Raw genomic sequence first — 14,847 nt, 5'->3', positions numbered from 1 at the left:
TTTTGAGGGCAGCTTCCTAAACCAATCTCGGGCATTCATAAAGAGAGTAAGAGGGAAAGCCCGACACGCCACTTCATCGGATGTCCCATAAAGATCTAGATAAGCTCAGAAATTCAAGTTTTCAATAAGATCTCCAACTCCAGCATAACTCAGAATCTGAGGGAACTTTAACTTCTCGGGTAGCCGGTAGTTTGCTACTCGTCTAGTGAAGGGTGAGTCGGTACCCAACAAGAGCTTGTCCACTACCGTGACTTTGCTTTTGTCCCTCATTTCCATCTCTCGACCCATATTCGTGCATCTCCTCTCTAAATCACCAACAATCCTGCTTAGATCTTCTAAATCTTCCCGTTGGTCCATATGAAAATTGGCTCCTTTGTTCTCTTGTTCTTGGATGTTATCCTCCCAGTGATTATGCTCATGAAAGTTGTCCTCCTGGCGATCGTCCTCTCGACAATCATGGCCATTGGTATGGTTGTTGCGCTCCTCTTCCTCATGCTCATCCCAGTCCATCTCAGGATGGGATTGTTCCGGGATGCGAAGCAGCAATCTAGCTTTGGTTGGACTCTCCTTTTCTGGTTGGCTTGGCTGCCAGAACGCGTGTTTATCACCATGATGATTTTTTTTTGTTTTTTATGAGAAACAAATAATCGTTTCCATAGACGGCGCCAAACTGTTAGAACAATTTCCAGTACGGTGTGAATGCCATGTTCTTCGATGTTCTTCACATTCCCAAGATCACTACAAAACAACTAAAATCAGAGAGAACTCGTTGGGGTGTCGGAGGGGTATAATTCTGATGCTTAAGTAAGTTTCTGAGAGAAAAGTATGCCCAAAGCACAATAATTCAATCTAACGTTTATACCTAGTATAAAGGCATATTTATAGGCTAAGAGGTAAAGGTAAACCTGGATTAGGGTTTCTACTCCAACTTGGACAAGGAGTGCTAGGAGTTCGATTTGGACAGGGAGTCCTATACCAGCCCAAAGGTTGAGACTCGGTTGTATCATTCTGTGGATCAAAGAGTGACTTGACACCTTCTATGATGAGACTGATACCTGAGTTCTTGGGACATGCTTGTCCAGAGCCATAGCTGGATAAATTGAATCTTAGTCCCGAGATGTGTCCACTTCCGGGACTTTATCTAGATATGCCTCCTGTCATATATTCCCGTAAATAGCCTTTTCCAGGGACGATTCATTTGGGTGTCCATCTCCCGGATAGGCCCATCTGGGAGTCTTGTTGTCTCGGATTAGGGCCCATAAGTCTTCTTAGGCCGATACTGGCTTGGAAGCCCATGATTCTTCAGATGGGTCGACCTAAGTGTGATTATTTCCAACCTATCTAATCAAAGGTCTCATTCCCTCACATCCTAATCTCTTCAAACCTAGAGGTAAACATATGAAGTTTTGAATTCTTAACAATTTTAGTACCTCATGAGTTACCTCTAGAATGTCCTATGCATCCTTTGCAACTTCACACATATATTCTTCTGAACTCTTCTTGTTCCAATTACATTATAGGCATTCCCTTCATCCTTAGACCACAAGTTTATTTTGGTAGAGGATTTAGTCCATCCCTTTTCAGTAGAAATTCAAACTCGTACATTCAAGGACTTAAGAAATGCTCTCTTGTGTACCTTCCAATAGGCATAATTATTGCCATCAAGTAAGGGAGACAGACAAAGATTGAGATTAAGCCATGACAATAAGGTTCAATGATCACACTCAAGATACCAATTGCAAATTTCATTTTAGCCCCAAGTTATAGCAATTCAGAAATATCTCAATCTTACCCCAGTAATTAGGTTAGTAAATTTATGACCTTTAAAGCCAAACGTCACATATATGAATACCAAAATCTAAGAATATATATATATATATATATATATATATATATATATATATATATCAACACATGTTTTTTGGTAATGAAATGGAAACTTTTGAAGAAATTTTCAAAAGAAAAACCACACTGGAAGCCAGACAACCTCTAAGGTATCCATTATAGAATATTTATGTTACAAATTGATTTACTTACAAAACATTTGTAACCTAAGACTCAATTTGCTATCCCAGAAAACAACCTGTTCACCTCCCACGGTAATAACTCCAAAACTTCTAACCTTCATCTACAATGATCACCTTCACAAACAAACCTTGTCTACTACAACTCAAAACCCTAATAATTGAATATTTTTCTGTGATTTGATTGACCAAAATCAAGGAGAGGAATCAAATCTGTTTAGGCCCAATGGTGTTTAGAAAACTCTCCAAGAATAATAAAATATAACATTTGGTTCTTATGAAAGTTGTGGTTCACTGGTCTTATATAGGTGAGGAGAAAGCGGAGATTTTTAAGTCAATTCGGTTTAAGATTAAAACACTCTGCAACTATCTCATTCAAACAAGAGTTAATTTTGCTTGAATGAGATCTAGGGTTTCACAAAGATCTTAAAACAACGATCGAATGAGGTTCAATCGAGATTACAATCAAGGCATTTTGAGGAGCTATTTTTATTGGTAGTAGTCAATTAAAACAAAGTAGGAAAAAATACACATACCCCCCCTTAAACTACTATAAAATTGTTAATGTGCCCCCCAAACTACTAATTGTGTCAATGTACCCCATAAACTACCAAACAATGTTAATGTGCTCCACAATGACAAAAATATCATTTATAAAATTATAAAAATTCTATATATATATATATATATATATTTAAAAAAATAAAATTAAAAAAAAAAACAGAAAAATTATTTTTTAGATTTTGTTTTATATAATTTCAGTTGGGCCACCCCTTGAATTTTCATTTTTCTCGTTTTTTATTTTCTAATTTTTTGTTTTTTTAAAAAAAAAAAATTCAATTTTTCAGAAAAAATAAATCATTTTTTTTTTCTTATTTTAATATATATATTAGTTTTAGTTTCTTTTTTAAAAAAAATTATAAGGATACATTTGTCTTATAGAAACTTTTTTAGGTATTATTTTTGTCTTTTTGTCGGTTTTTGGGAAGACATTGACATTTTTTTGTAATTTAAGATGAGACATTGACATTTTTTTGTAATTTAAGATGAGACATTGACAATAGAATGGTAGTTTGATATGAGTTATGTGTATTTTTTCCAACAAAGTAATGATAGTTTAGGAGGGGATACTGACACAATTGAAAGTTTGAAAGGCATACCGACAATAAAAAAAGAGTTTGAGAGGAGTTATGTGTATTTTTTCCAACAAATAATATCTTTGGTCACTTAACAGGTACTTGGTCAAGATTTTACAAAAATCTAGATCTTTTTTTTTTAATTTTTTTATTTTGTTTTGAGCAAAGGTATGTTTCATTATAAACAAAAGGTACACAAAAAGGAAGGAAAGGACCCCCAACATACCGTACAATGCACTGGCATAGAAACACAAGAAAGACATGTAAGCACATCTCAGCAATTATATTTATATAAATTAGTTATTTATATTCTCTACTCTAACTAAATTTTTAAATTCTTTAGATAACTATACATCTTTAAAGTTGTGATCATCCTCTCTACTGTCTCATATGCACTCCGTAGAAACAAAATTGTGCCAAAAATATATATTAATAATCTACCTCTTTACTTATCTCTACCGAACACATTTGATAATTTATATAAATTATGTTTATTTTATATTTATATAAATTATGGTTATTTTATAAGTAAATGAAGATTTAATCATAAATCAATTATCAAAAAATATTTCTATATTTTATTTTAGAATTATAGGTGCACCCCTAAATAAACCTCCTCATTCCATCCCTTATGAAACCCAACGCTAGACTTATGAAAGCCAGGCCTGGCCTTGGGAGGGAAATGGGGATGGTGTGATCAAGGCAAATTTGTAAATTTGACAAACAAAAAATACGTATGAAAGATGGATAGGAGATGAAAAAATAACATTTCGAACTATAAATTAAATATGTTCATGGGGAAGGAGGGGAAGCCAGATACCGAACAAGGATCTTCTCCATTTAAGCGAAATAGAAATGAGCTATTTCACAGTCAATATCTTATATTTTGAAAATGTATCAGGCAATTGAAAAGAAAATAGACACAAGGTGTAGGCTTAACAAGCAAAGATCAGGGCGGCAAATGCCTTTGGGATTTAAAAGAATATAACGAAGTTGCTTGTCAAACGAGAAGTTATGATGATAATCCCAGCCAAAACAACTTGATCATATCAGCAAATGCCTCTGCTTCTATTGCTTATTATCTTTCAAGTGGGGTGACATTTTTTCAGTCAGTAAAGCTGAACAAAGCATCCATTACACATAAAAGACTCGAGCAAGAGACATAGTATAAACATGCATTTTTCCTTTTTTGGTTCAATTAATAGAACAGAACCTAAAGCAAGACATGAACAGAGCAAGTAAGAAACTAAAAAACCTCTACATATATATAAAAACCTACCTGTCTGTCAAATACTACGAACCTAACAGGGAAGAATAAATCCATTGTACGTACTGCTGCAGGGCAAGTCTCGCACAAACCTCACAAACACAGACAAGTCTCAAGTCACTCATCGAAACTCAATTAAAAGTTTATCACGAGCCAGAACAACCCCATACAATATAATGGATCATGAGCAACCACACCTAGTACAAGTCCTGACTAGAATAACATTTTTGTCAAGAGATATTAGTGACAAAAGGAAGATTCTCCACTCATTCCTGGAATGATCTCACATCTTGCATTTGAAGGCTCCTAGAGACCCCCTTGGCTGCAGCTTTTTATTCTATATCCTATAAATCAGATAACAGTACTTCCCAGCGACAGCTCATGGATCTCACTTAGCATCCACTCCTCTCCAGTTTGACCACCAAGAACAATAGCCCTCGTTCCCCCAACAACACAAGTACTATGACCCCAAGCAAATCTCGGGGGTCGCCCAGGCACATTTAATATCCTCCAAGTAGGCTTCTCATCTGTTGGGTCCAGGATATAAAGCTGTGAGGCAGAGTGAAGACCGGCTACAGACCCACCAAAGATCAGGATTCGCCCACCTGGGAGGCTCACAGCCACATGATCAAGCCTAGGTGGAGGAGCTATGCCCCCTGGATTTCCAGCACCAGGCATTCCACTCCCAGTTACACATCTCCAACATGGTTCCTCCTCACTTAAATCCATCGTGAAAACATCGCTGGAACGAAAACGAAGGGGCCCGCTCTTGGCCAGACCCCCGAACATCAATATTTTCCGGCCACCATACACAGATAGTGTGTGACCTAAACGAGAAGGTGGGGTCCAGGCTACTGGTATCTCTCTCCAGACAGGTTTCTCCATTGAGAGATCAAGCAGAAAAGTGTCGCTGAGGAGTACTCCAGAATCTGCGCAGCCACCAGAAACAATCAACTTGGTCCCATCTAGGGTGCAGGAGCTGTGCCATGATCTTGGAAGCGGAGGGGCCAATCCAGATATTTCACGCCAAGTTGGAGGCTTGGCATCCAAATCCAGCACAAAGACATCATTGAGCAAACCCTGCGTTCCACAGCCTCCAAATACCACCAAGCGAGATCCATTTACACAAGAAAGCGTATGACCCCAACGACCAGGAGGAGGGGAGCTCACTTGAACGTGTAGCCATTCTGGGTTACTGGAATTTAGATCCAATACAAAGGTGTCATTCATGGGTTGCATGTTGACTCCTTCCCCACCAAAAAGGACAACCCGATTCCCGACTGCACAAGCACTGAAGTTGCAGCGTGAAGGTTCAACAGCACCTCCAACAGTCAGTTTCCTCCATGCCGCTGCTTCAAGAGTGGTCAACTCCCTTGCCAGCCGACCCCACCCTAATCTCTTTGCACCTGATACAGTCTCTAAAACACGAGTTGTTTCACTACCCCATGCATTTTGGCAGACCATTCTCCAAAGGTCCTCATTCTTCGTCAGCTCATACAGTCGCCGACTGACGGAGCCAACTGATGCAATGTCTCTAGGTGTTAAACGTGAAAGTATCTTGAGAGACAGCACCTCATCACTCAATTGCAATATCCCACAAATACCGCGACAAACATTCCGGTCCCCCAAGGTGACAGGCCGAATGGTTGAAAGCCCAGAACGAAACTGATCAGAAAATTTGGTAGATTCCTTGATCAACGAACCAGGAAACGGACCCAGGTCAATATTTGCTTCAGTAAAGAACTGTATTCCAATAAAGTGACTTATTGTTTCATCATCTCCATATATAGGCGTCAGCCGTAACCTGTTCATCAGTGGAGTTCCATCTTTCCTAAAGTTCAACAACTCGCCTTGGAATTCAATTCCCTCCTCAAGACATCTTCTCATATCTGAAACTACTGTGGAGTCCACTAAGGGATGTCTTCTTTTTGCAAATGGGCCTCTACATTGCAAGAAACGGCTGTAAAAAATTCCCAAATATTAGTAGAAAGAAATAATTCTAAGCAAAGCATCTTAGCAAAAAGCATCCAGTCAATTGATGAATAAAAAATTCCAAAAATCATTACATTAGTTAATAAGCTGAGAGAGAGAGAACTAGCATTCCTGTAAGCTAAACCCCAGAATTGCGCAGCACAATAAGAACAAAGAAAAGTACACAAGACCACAAGAAAGCATCTGGATGTCATACAAGCATAACCAGTGAGAATAAGATAAACCACAAATATTGGTGCATAACAACTAGCATGTCCATAATGACTGTCTTATTCATTTATCAGTTAACGTACTTTAGTCTTGTTTGTACTTTACTCCTATTTTATATCGGTTATTATTTAGGTTTGAAGAGGGACAAAACCTGAACTCAAACACAGGAATACAGCTCATAGCATCCCCTAGCAAATTCATCCTCAGAACCATAACTTTAAGAGTTAAGCAAAGATTTTATTTTATTTTTATTTTTTATTTTTAAGTGAATAATAATTTATTGAGAGAAAAGGCAAAACCCTCGTACATGAAAAGTATAAAAGAGATACAACCACCCTAAAGGTGTCGAAAATCTAAGAAGTTAACATGATCTAAAAGATTCAAAGAGAGATTAGGAACATATATTACAGCCCAGTCCAAGAGAGATCTCAAAAAGATTAACTTCTAAAAGATTCAAAGAGGAGAGATTAGGAACATATATTACAGCCCAGTCCAAGAGAGATCTCAAAAAGATGTCTTTTTGAGATCTCTCTTGGACTGGGCTGTAATATATGTTCCTAATCTCCTGAGCTGCATTAATGCAAATCTATATTTAATAGAAACAACATATTTAAGAAAAGAATTTGAATATAACAAATAGAAAAATCAAGTTGTGCTAAAAAATTGCCTCCAAATCGCAACATAGTTAATCATAAAAAAGAAAAGATGATGTAGTTAAAAACTGGAATCTAAACAAGGGAACACTTTGCTCGCCTCATTAGCACCCCAGCTCCTAACTCAGTCACAGCCTAGATGCCAGAATGTAGCACTTCATTATTTGGAAGCACCAAGCACTTAAGCATTAATAAATGAAATTAAGCTCCATATATAAGCTATACCCCTAACTCAAATAATTATATATGTAATTTATAACTAACATTTCTTGAACTTATGGATGAAGAATAATGTTATAAGAATAATTAACCACAAAAGGGAGAAAAGATGAAAAAGGAAATATAAATGTAGATTTGAACTATCATTTAGGCTCTATAAATATACATACATAAATAAACACACAGAGATAGATACATATGTTATATGTATATCGTGCAGGGAGCCTTATCCCTATTGGTAAATGGATCAGTTACTTCTGATCAATCTGAGATTAAGGAGCACATTGTGCATTTCTGTATTAGATTGTTTATTGAACAGTTTAATTGGTGGCCCAAGCTGGAAGGCCTTGCTTTTGATTCCATTAATGAGGAGAAGGCCACTTGGTTAGTGCGTCCATTTGAGGAGAGTGATGTTTTGAAGGTGGTGAAAGGTATAAACAGAGATAAGGTGCCGGACCTTGATGGCTTTACTATGGCCTTCTTCCAAGCTTGTTTGGTTGCGATTAAAGATGTTACGAGGGTGTTCCATGAGTTTCATGTTAAAAGCAAGTTTGATAAAGCCTCAATGCCACTTCCATTGCTCTCATTCTAAAGAAACCCGTGCTGATGTTAAATATTTTCGCCCCATCAATCTAGTGAGTGGACTCTACAAGATTATTGTCGAAATCTTCGTCAATAGGTTGAAAAGGGTTGTAGAGAAGATTATTTCGAAGCCCCAAAATGCATTTATCAAAGATAGGCAAATCCTAGATTCTGTTCTTATAGGAAATGAATGCCCAGATAGTCGGATCAGATCTGGTGAGCTAGGTGTGCTTTGCAAATTAGATATTGAAAAGGCCTACGATCCTATTAACTGCAAGTTCTTATTATACTTACAAAGGAGGTGTGGATTTGGGGAGAAATGGTGTAATTGGATAACACATTGTATTTCTTCAATGCGCTTTTTCAGCTACTTATCAAAAAAAAGTAGCTCTTGCGGTTTGAGACAGGGTGACCCTTTGTCTTCCTTGGCATTTGTAATTGTTAAAGATGCTCTGAGTAAAATGCTATCCGCTGCCGTATATGGAATCCTCCTTTCAGGCTTTTTTGTGGGATCCAAGAACGTTGGTGCGCTTCATATTTCCCATCTTCTATTTACAAATGACATCTTGCTCTTTTGATTTTTTTTTTTTTTTTTTTTTAAAAAAAAAAAGAAATATCATTAAAAAATGCAAAGCGCAGTCAAGTATACAAGAGAAGTGTCTAAGACACAGAAAGAAAAAAAAAAAAAAAAAAAAAAAAAAAGAAAATCCGAAAGCTAATATCTAAGGGAGCTAGGAACACAGCAGTCCAAGAGAATAAAGAAGGGATAATTGCACCGTTGGTCCCTGTGGTATACCATAATTATTTTTCACTCCCTATGGTTTAAAAAGTTCATGGGAGGTCCTCGTGATATGCAATAATTACAAATTGATCCCTGGCGTCAAATTCTGTTAAAATTTTTAACAGATTCCGTCAAATGCCACGTCAGCGCCACGTGTCGCCAATAAGATGACGACACGTGTCTACCGTAATAAAAAATATAAATTTATTAAAAAATAAATAAAAATACTTATCTTTTTATAAAAAAAATTCAAAAAAAATTCAAAAAAAAAAAACAAAAAAAAAAAGCTGAAGGGGTGGCCCAGCCACCCCTTGGGGGTGGCCTGGCCGCCCCCAGCCACTGGGGGTGGCCGCGCGCCACCCCCAGTGGCTGCAGGGGGTGGCGCGCGGCCACCCCAGTGGCCGGGGGTGGCGCGCGGCCACCCCCAAGGCCCAGGGGGTGGCCTTCGGGCCACCCCTAGATCTACTAAGGGTGGCCCGATGGCCACCCCCGGCCACTGGGGTGGCCGCGCGCCACCCCAGGTGGCCTCTGGGGGTGGCGCGCGGCCACCCCCAGTGGCCGGGGGTGGCCATCGGGCCATCCTTAGTAGATCTAGGGTGGCCCGAAGGCCACCCCCAATGGCCATGGGGTGGCCGTGCGCCACCCCCGGCCACTGGGGTGGCCGCGCGCCACCCCAGGCGGCCTCTGGGGGTGGCGCGCGGCCACCCCTATGGGCTGGGGGTGGCCTGGCCACCCCTTTCCCCATTTTTGTTTTTTTTCTTTTTTTTTTTCTTTTTTTTTTTAAAAAAAAAATAAGTATTTTTTATTTATTTTTTAATAAATTTATATTATTTTATTAAAATTAGACATATCAGCGCCACGTGTCACCAATAAGATGACGACACGTGGCGCTAACGTGGCATTTGACGGAATCTGTTAAAAATTTTAACAGAATTTGACGCCAGGGATCGATTTGTAATTATTGCATATCAGAAGGACCTCCCATGAACTTTTTAAACCATAGGGAGTGAAAAATAATTATGGTATACCACAGGGACCAACGGTGCAATTATCTCAATAAAGAATAAGAAAAGAAAGTTCTGAGCTCCTCAATCATCCTTTCTTTGTCCTTGAAGTTTCTATCATTTTGTTCCCTCCACAAGCACCATAAAGGTAAGAAGGAACCATCTTCCACACAATAGCACTCCAAAAGCGACCACCCATCCACCAACAAGCGAATAAATCTACCACCCGAAGAGGCATAACCCAAGACAAACTGAAGCGGCTGAAGATGGCATTCCATAAGACCTTGCTCTTTTGTAAGGCAAACCCAAAGCATCTACGCTATCTATGTGCCCTTATTCTTATGCTTTGAAACTGTATCTGGTTTGAAAATTAACATGTATATGTCAGAATCGGTTCCTATAAGTATTGTCATCAATGTTGATGGTCTAGTCAGTATTCTGGTATGCGCAATCTCTTTTTTGCCTATGAAGTGTCTTGGTCTTAAATTGGAAGACCCTTTTAAAATCAAATCCATTTGGAATGGTGTTATTGAGAAGATTGAGTATCGTTTAGCAGGGTGGAAGAAGATGTATTTGTCTAAGGCTGAAAGGATCACCTTAACAAAGTGCACCCTTTCCAATTTGTCTACGTATTTTATGTCTTTTTTCCTCCCTTCCTGCTGGTGTTACCAATTAGAGCATCTCCAACAGGCTAGTTAAATGCCTCAAAATAGTTAAATTTGCCTATTATCAAGATTTTTTCCAATCTAGCAAATGAGGCAAAGTGACTATTTTTCTTATAGAATAAATAGTGAATAGGCTGTAGAGCCTATTCACTATTCATTCTATAACTAATAAAATATTGAGAAAAACTAAAACAATATGATATTCATGTATCCCATTCTCTCTTCCACCCACTTTTCATTATAAAAGCGTACATAATAATGCATAACATGATTATTAAAGACGAATGAAATACTGATGATACTGGTGACATTTAATATGAACAAATAGATGAAACTCCTTATGTACAAATATCTCACGAACATACTCATGAATTTCTGAATTTCATTGAGAGGTATGTGAACATTAGAGACAGTCAAACTCATTCTCAACTGCAATCCGACCTTATCAAGCAAATGTGGCAATTGCATGGTCAATCTTAAGAATTATTAGTTCTATTGCATGTTTCTAGTTGCTTTGTTTTCCTTTTTGCATTTTTTTTTTTTTTCTAATGACCAATTGCTTTGTTTTTTGTTGCTTTACTTTCATAAAGTGTGTAATTTTGCTAGAATATTGAACTAGTGCAACATTCGTACAGTGTAGCTTAAAGAATGTGTGGAAATTCAATATTTTTTCTTTCATTGAGTATTGGCAAAAATATAATAAAAAAAGAATGAGAAATAATATTTAAATGCAAGTAAAGAGTAGAATAGAGAATCTATTGAAAAGAGTATAGAAAAAGCAATAGCTAAAGTAGAATGTTGTACTTTTTCAATAGCTACTTTGGTTATTATTGCTGGAGATGCTCTCACATAAATAAGTTACAACAAGATTTTATAGGGTGGGTAGGTGTTGAGTTCAAATTTCACTTGGTAAGCTGGTCTAAGGTTTGCTCTCCAATCGATAAGGGAGGGTTGAGGGTCCATAATTTGCTTTTATCCAATCATGCTCTTTTGGAGAAGTTGCTTTGGCGTAATGTGCATGAGTGAGGCCTTGTGAAGAGTCGTAATGGATGCCAAATATGGCAGCTCATGGGGTAGGTGATGTTCAATGAGGTTCATGGGTGGGTGGGTGGGTGGGTGTGTGTAAAAATATCGGGAGGGGTTTGAGGGAGTATTTTACTCATACCAGATTTAAGGTGGCAGATAGTTCCAAAATTAGATTCTAGCATGAAAAGTGGTAAAAGGATCGAGCCCTTAAGGATACCGAATTTGAATAGTATTTATTGCGTAAAAGATGCTTCCGTGGCAGATTACTTGGGAGTCATCCAATGATTCCCATCAATGGAATGTAAACTTTATCAAAGATGCTTACGATTGGGAGGTGGATGTCTTTACTTCGATTTTAATTTGTATTCCCTTAGATTGAAACAGAGAGGTGAAGACAAGCTTCGTTGGGACCCTTCCAAGAGAGTGATGTTTGATGTTACGTCTTTCTATGACGTTCTTGTACCTCATGATACAACCCCTTCCCTTGGAAGAGTAATTGGCGGAATTAGGCCCCTCTCAGAGCACTGTTCTTTGCATGGACAACCAACTTAGGGAATATCCTCACCATAGATAACCATGTTATTGTGGTTAAATAGTGTCATGTGTAAGAGTGGGGAATGTGCAGATTATCTTCTTCTCCACTATGAGATTGTCAGTTCCTTGTTGAGTGATATTTTCAACCATGTTAGGGTAACCTGGGCCATGCCTAAAAGAGTAGTAGACCTTTTTACTTGTTGGAGAGGGTTGGGAGGCAGTCTTCAAATCGCACTAGTGTGGAAGATGGTTTCGTCTTGCCTATTGCGATGTCTTTGGAAGGAAGAAATGATAGAATTTTTGAAGAATGTGAGGGGACGGTGGCAGAACTAAAGTATTTCATTTTCAAAACACCTACCAATGAACAGCTACTTTAGTTATTAATTTGCTTAGTTTTTATGACTTTCTTGACTTGTTCTCTCTTTTTAGCCAAGTGTTTCTCTTGTATACTCCCAGTGTACTTAAGTTGCGTCTTTTAAGCTTTTAATGATATATATATTGAAAAATGAAGTTTCTTTTCTTATTTACAACCCTTACAATAATTTGAGCATAACAATTCAACAACCTTAAACCCGAAATAGCGTTTGTAATTTCAGCATGTCAACATAAACAAGCTTCAGCAAATAAATGCCATCTTGCCCAAGCATCACCTCTAAGAACCACAATTGTTTCTAAATGTCATTCATGATCTAAAATAGTTCATAGCTTCTTTTTTTCTTTTTTTTGGATGCAAACATGGCAATTACTAGAAGGTCATGCAATGAGGACAACATAACTCAGTGGTGGTTAAAATTGATCCAAATGACTTAAGATTGACATAAAGTAAGATAAAAATCTTTCATATAATTCACACATGCTGACAAACTATTACAGTCTGCTGGGTGCTTCCACATGTGGTACCACATACTTTAAAGCAAATGAAGAAAACCATTAATGACAGACAAAGCGACTACACAAATAAATGGGTGGTGTAAATAATAGCATCGTATGGTGGTGATGGCATGCTAGTGGTGAGGAGACTACATCCTACAAGGAAAAAAAAAAAAGTGGAAAAAAATCAAATTTAGTCTCTAGGTTTTCTTGTGATTTCAACTTAGTCCTTGAATTTCCAATTTCAACAATTGGCTCCTTAGATTTTACCCGTATTTCAAATTGGTCTTTCCATCAACTTGATGTCCAAATAATTAATAGCTCATCTGCCATGTGGACAATTTACCAAGTCACACCCGCCAGCATAACGCCACATCATGTCTATCTACCACATCATCCAGAAAAAAGGAAAAATGTGTCCCCATAACAAGAAGTTTAAGTTGGTAAACTAACCCCATAAGAATAACATGTCCTAACCCTCCACTAATAGGTTATGCTTCATACAAGACTATCCGAAATTCACAATATTATCTCTTACAAATCCATAATGATACTTAAACTAGCCAGGCATCAGCAAATAATGCATCATTTCAACACAATCTTTTATCTAACACTGACATTGAAAAACAGCTTCTAGGGCTAACTATGTTGTAGGTTAGAGGCTTTGGAGCTTTGAAACGTCTTTCATAGCTGCAGCATGCGCTTATGTTGGATTGAATGGTACCAGTACAGAGCTGGTTTTAGCTGTGGCTGGTGTAGGGAATATATAGGAATGTGTGTTTACACGGGCATATATAAACACCCATTTGTCTTCAATGTATGGTTGAGTCGAAGGTCATCAGTAATATCATATGGCTGCGATTGTATAAAAAAACGAATATGTTGGGATTAGAAAGGCAATTGGACAGAGTTAAACGCTCAAGGGTTCTCAAAAAGGAGGAGGAAAAAAAGGTGATATCTCCGAAAATCCTTCCAGGAACAAACAAAAGGGCTAGGGTTAAACGCTAAAACAATCCCAATACTAACACCAAATTAGCGCAAATTTTAAAGGCGAAAAACATGGAAAAGAAAAAGAACAAGGGAGGCGGAGAACAGACCAGTTGCGACCGAGAACCTCGTCGGCACGGTAGCCGGTGAGTAACTCGAAGACGGTGTTGACATAGATGATGGGGTGCTCGGGCTCGAGCGCGTCGGTGACCACGAACCCACACGGCGCCGTTTGGAACAGGTTCCCGACGGGAAAGGGGAGTGGGCCGCCATCGTTGAGAGAGAAACCCTCGTCCTCGTCACCGCTCAGATCCGAATTGCTGCTGTCCCACTCCATTTCTTCAACCCATGAATGAGATTTCCTCCAACGAACAAGCCCTAATGTTAATTTTGGATGAGCCCAATCGGCGAGGAAGACTCTTTTGTGGCGGTGCGCGCGCCTGTGGAAACAAAGCAGGGAATAAAAATTAAAAATAAATGAATGGTGGGCAGCGTTTGGCGATTTAGCTAAAGAAAGATTGTTTATCGTTTTTATTACGAGGGGCGCACCGCCTCTCTATTATTATTGATCGTGTGCTAAAAAGGAAAAAATCTGGGGATGCAATGGGTCGGTCGGTCGGGTCGGTCGGGTCGGTCGGTCGGTCGTGTTTTTCTTGGTTAACCGGCTCCTTTGACGCTCTGGTAGTGGTAGCCGGTTGAGAGAAGTGGGTAGGCCGCAGGCCCGCATCTTTGGACTAGACTGGCTACCGGCTAATCCTACTGAACCGTTCATTTGCTTCGAGGGTGAGATCATCTAATAAAAGTTTCAGGGTTAAAACCGTCAACGCCTTGCATTTCTATCAAATTCTTTTCTGGATTTTTAAAACCGTCAAAATGGTCCATGTGCTTATCCCGTTT

The 14,847-nt window shown here is 38.6% G+C and overlaps 1 protein-coding gene across 1 annotated transcript; it reads right to left on the bottom strand.

The window, feature by feature from the left end:
* Positions 1–4,399: 4,399 nt before the first annotated feature.
* LOC133870274 (adagio protein 1-like) lies at positions 4,400–14,481 on the bottom strand. The gene is made up of 2 exons (XM_062307363.1): positions 14,061–14,481; positions 4,400–6,387 (listed from the first exon to the last, which is right to left on the bottom strand). The coding sequence occupies exons 1-2, from the start codon at positions 14,285–14,287 to the stop codon at positions 4,779–4,781; spliced, it is 1,836 nt and encodes a 611-aa protein (XP_062163347.1). The 5' UTR covers positions 14,288–14,481; the 3' UTR covers positions 4,400–4,778.
* Positions 14,482–14,847: the final 366 nt, after the last annotated feature.

The sequence above is a fragment of the Alnus glutinosa genome, chromosome 6 (assembly GCF_958979055.1).
Source record: "Alnus glutinosa chromosome 6, dhAlnGlut1.1, whole genome shotgun sequence".
NCBI lineage: Eukaryota > Viridiplantae > Streptophyta > Magnoliopsida > Fagales > Betulaceae > Alnus > Alnus glutinosa.
The sequence above is the reverse complement of the archived record's forward strand: the minus strand, read 5'-3'. Positions and strand labels throughout refer to the sequence as shown.

What these genes read in the sequence shown, in the direction of transcription:
- LOC133870274 (XM_062307363.1), bottom strand. Translation starts at nt 14,287, where the DNA reads ATGGAGTGGGACAGCAGCAATTCGGATCTGAGCGGTGACGAGGACGAG. An exon ending in GAGGTTCTCGGTCGCAACTG is followed by an intron (nt 6,388 to 14,060) that starts GTCTGTTCTCCG and finishes AATTTTTTACAG; the next exon opens with CCGTTTCTTGCAATGTAGAG.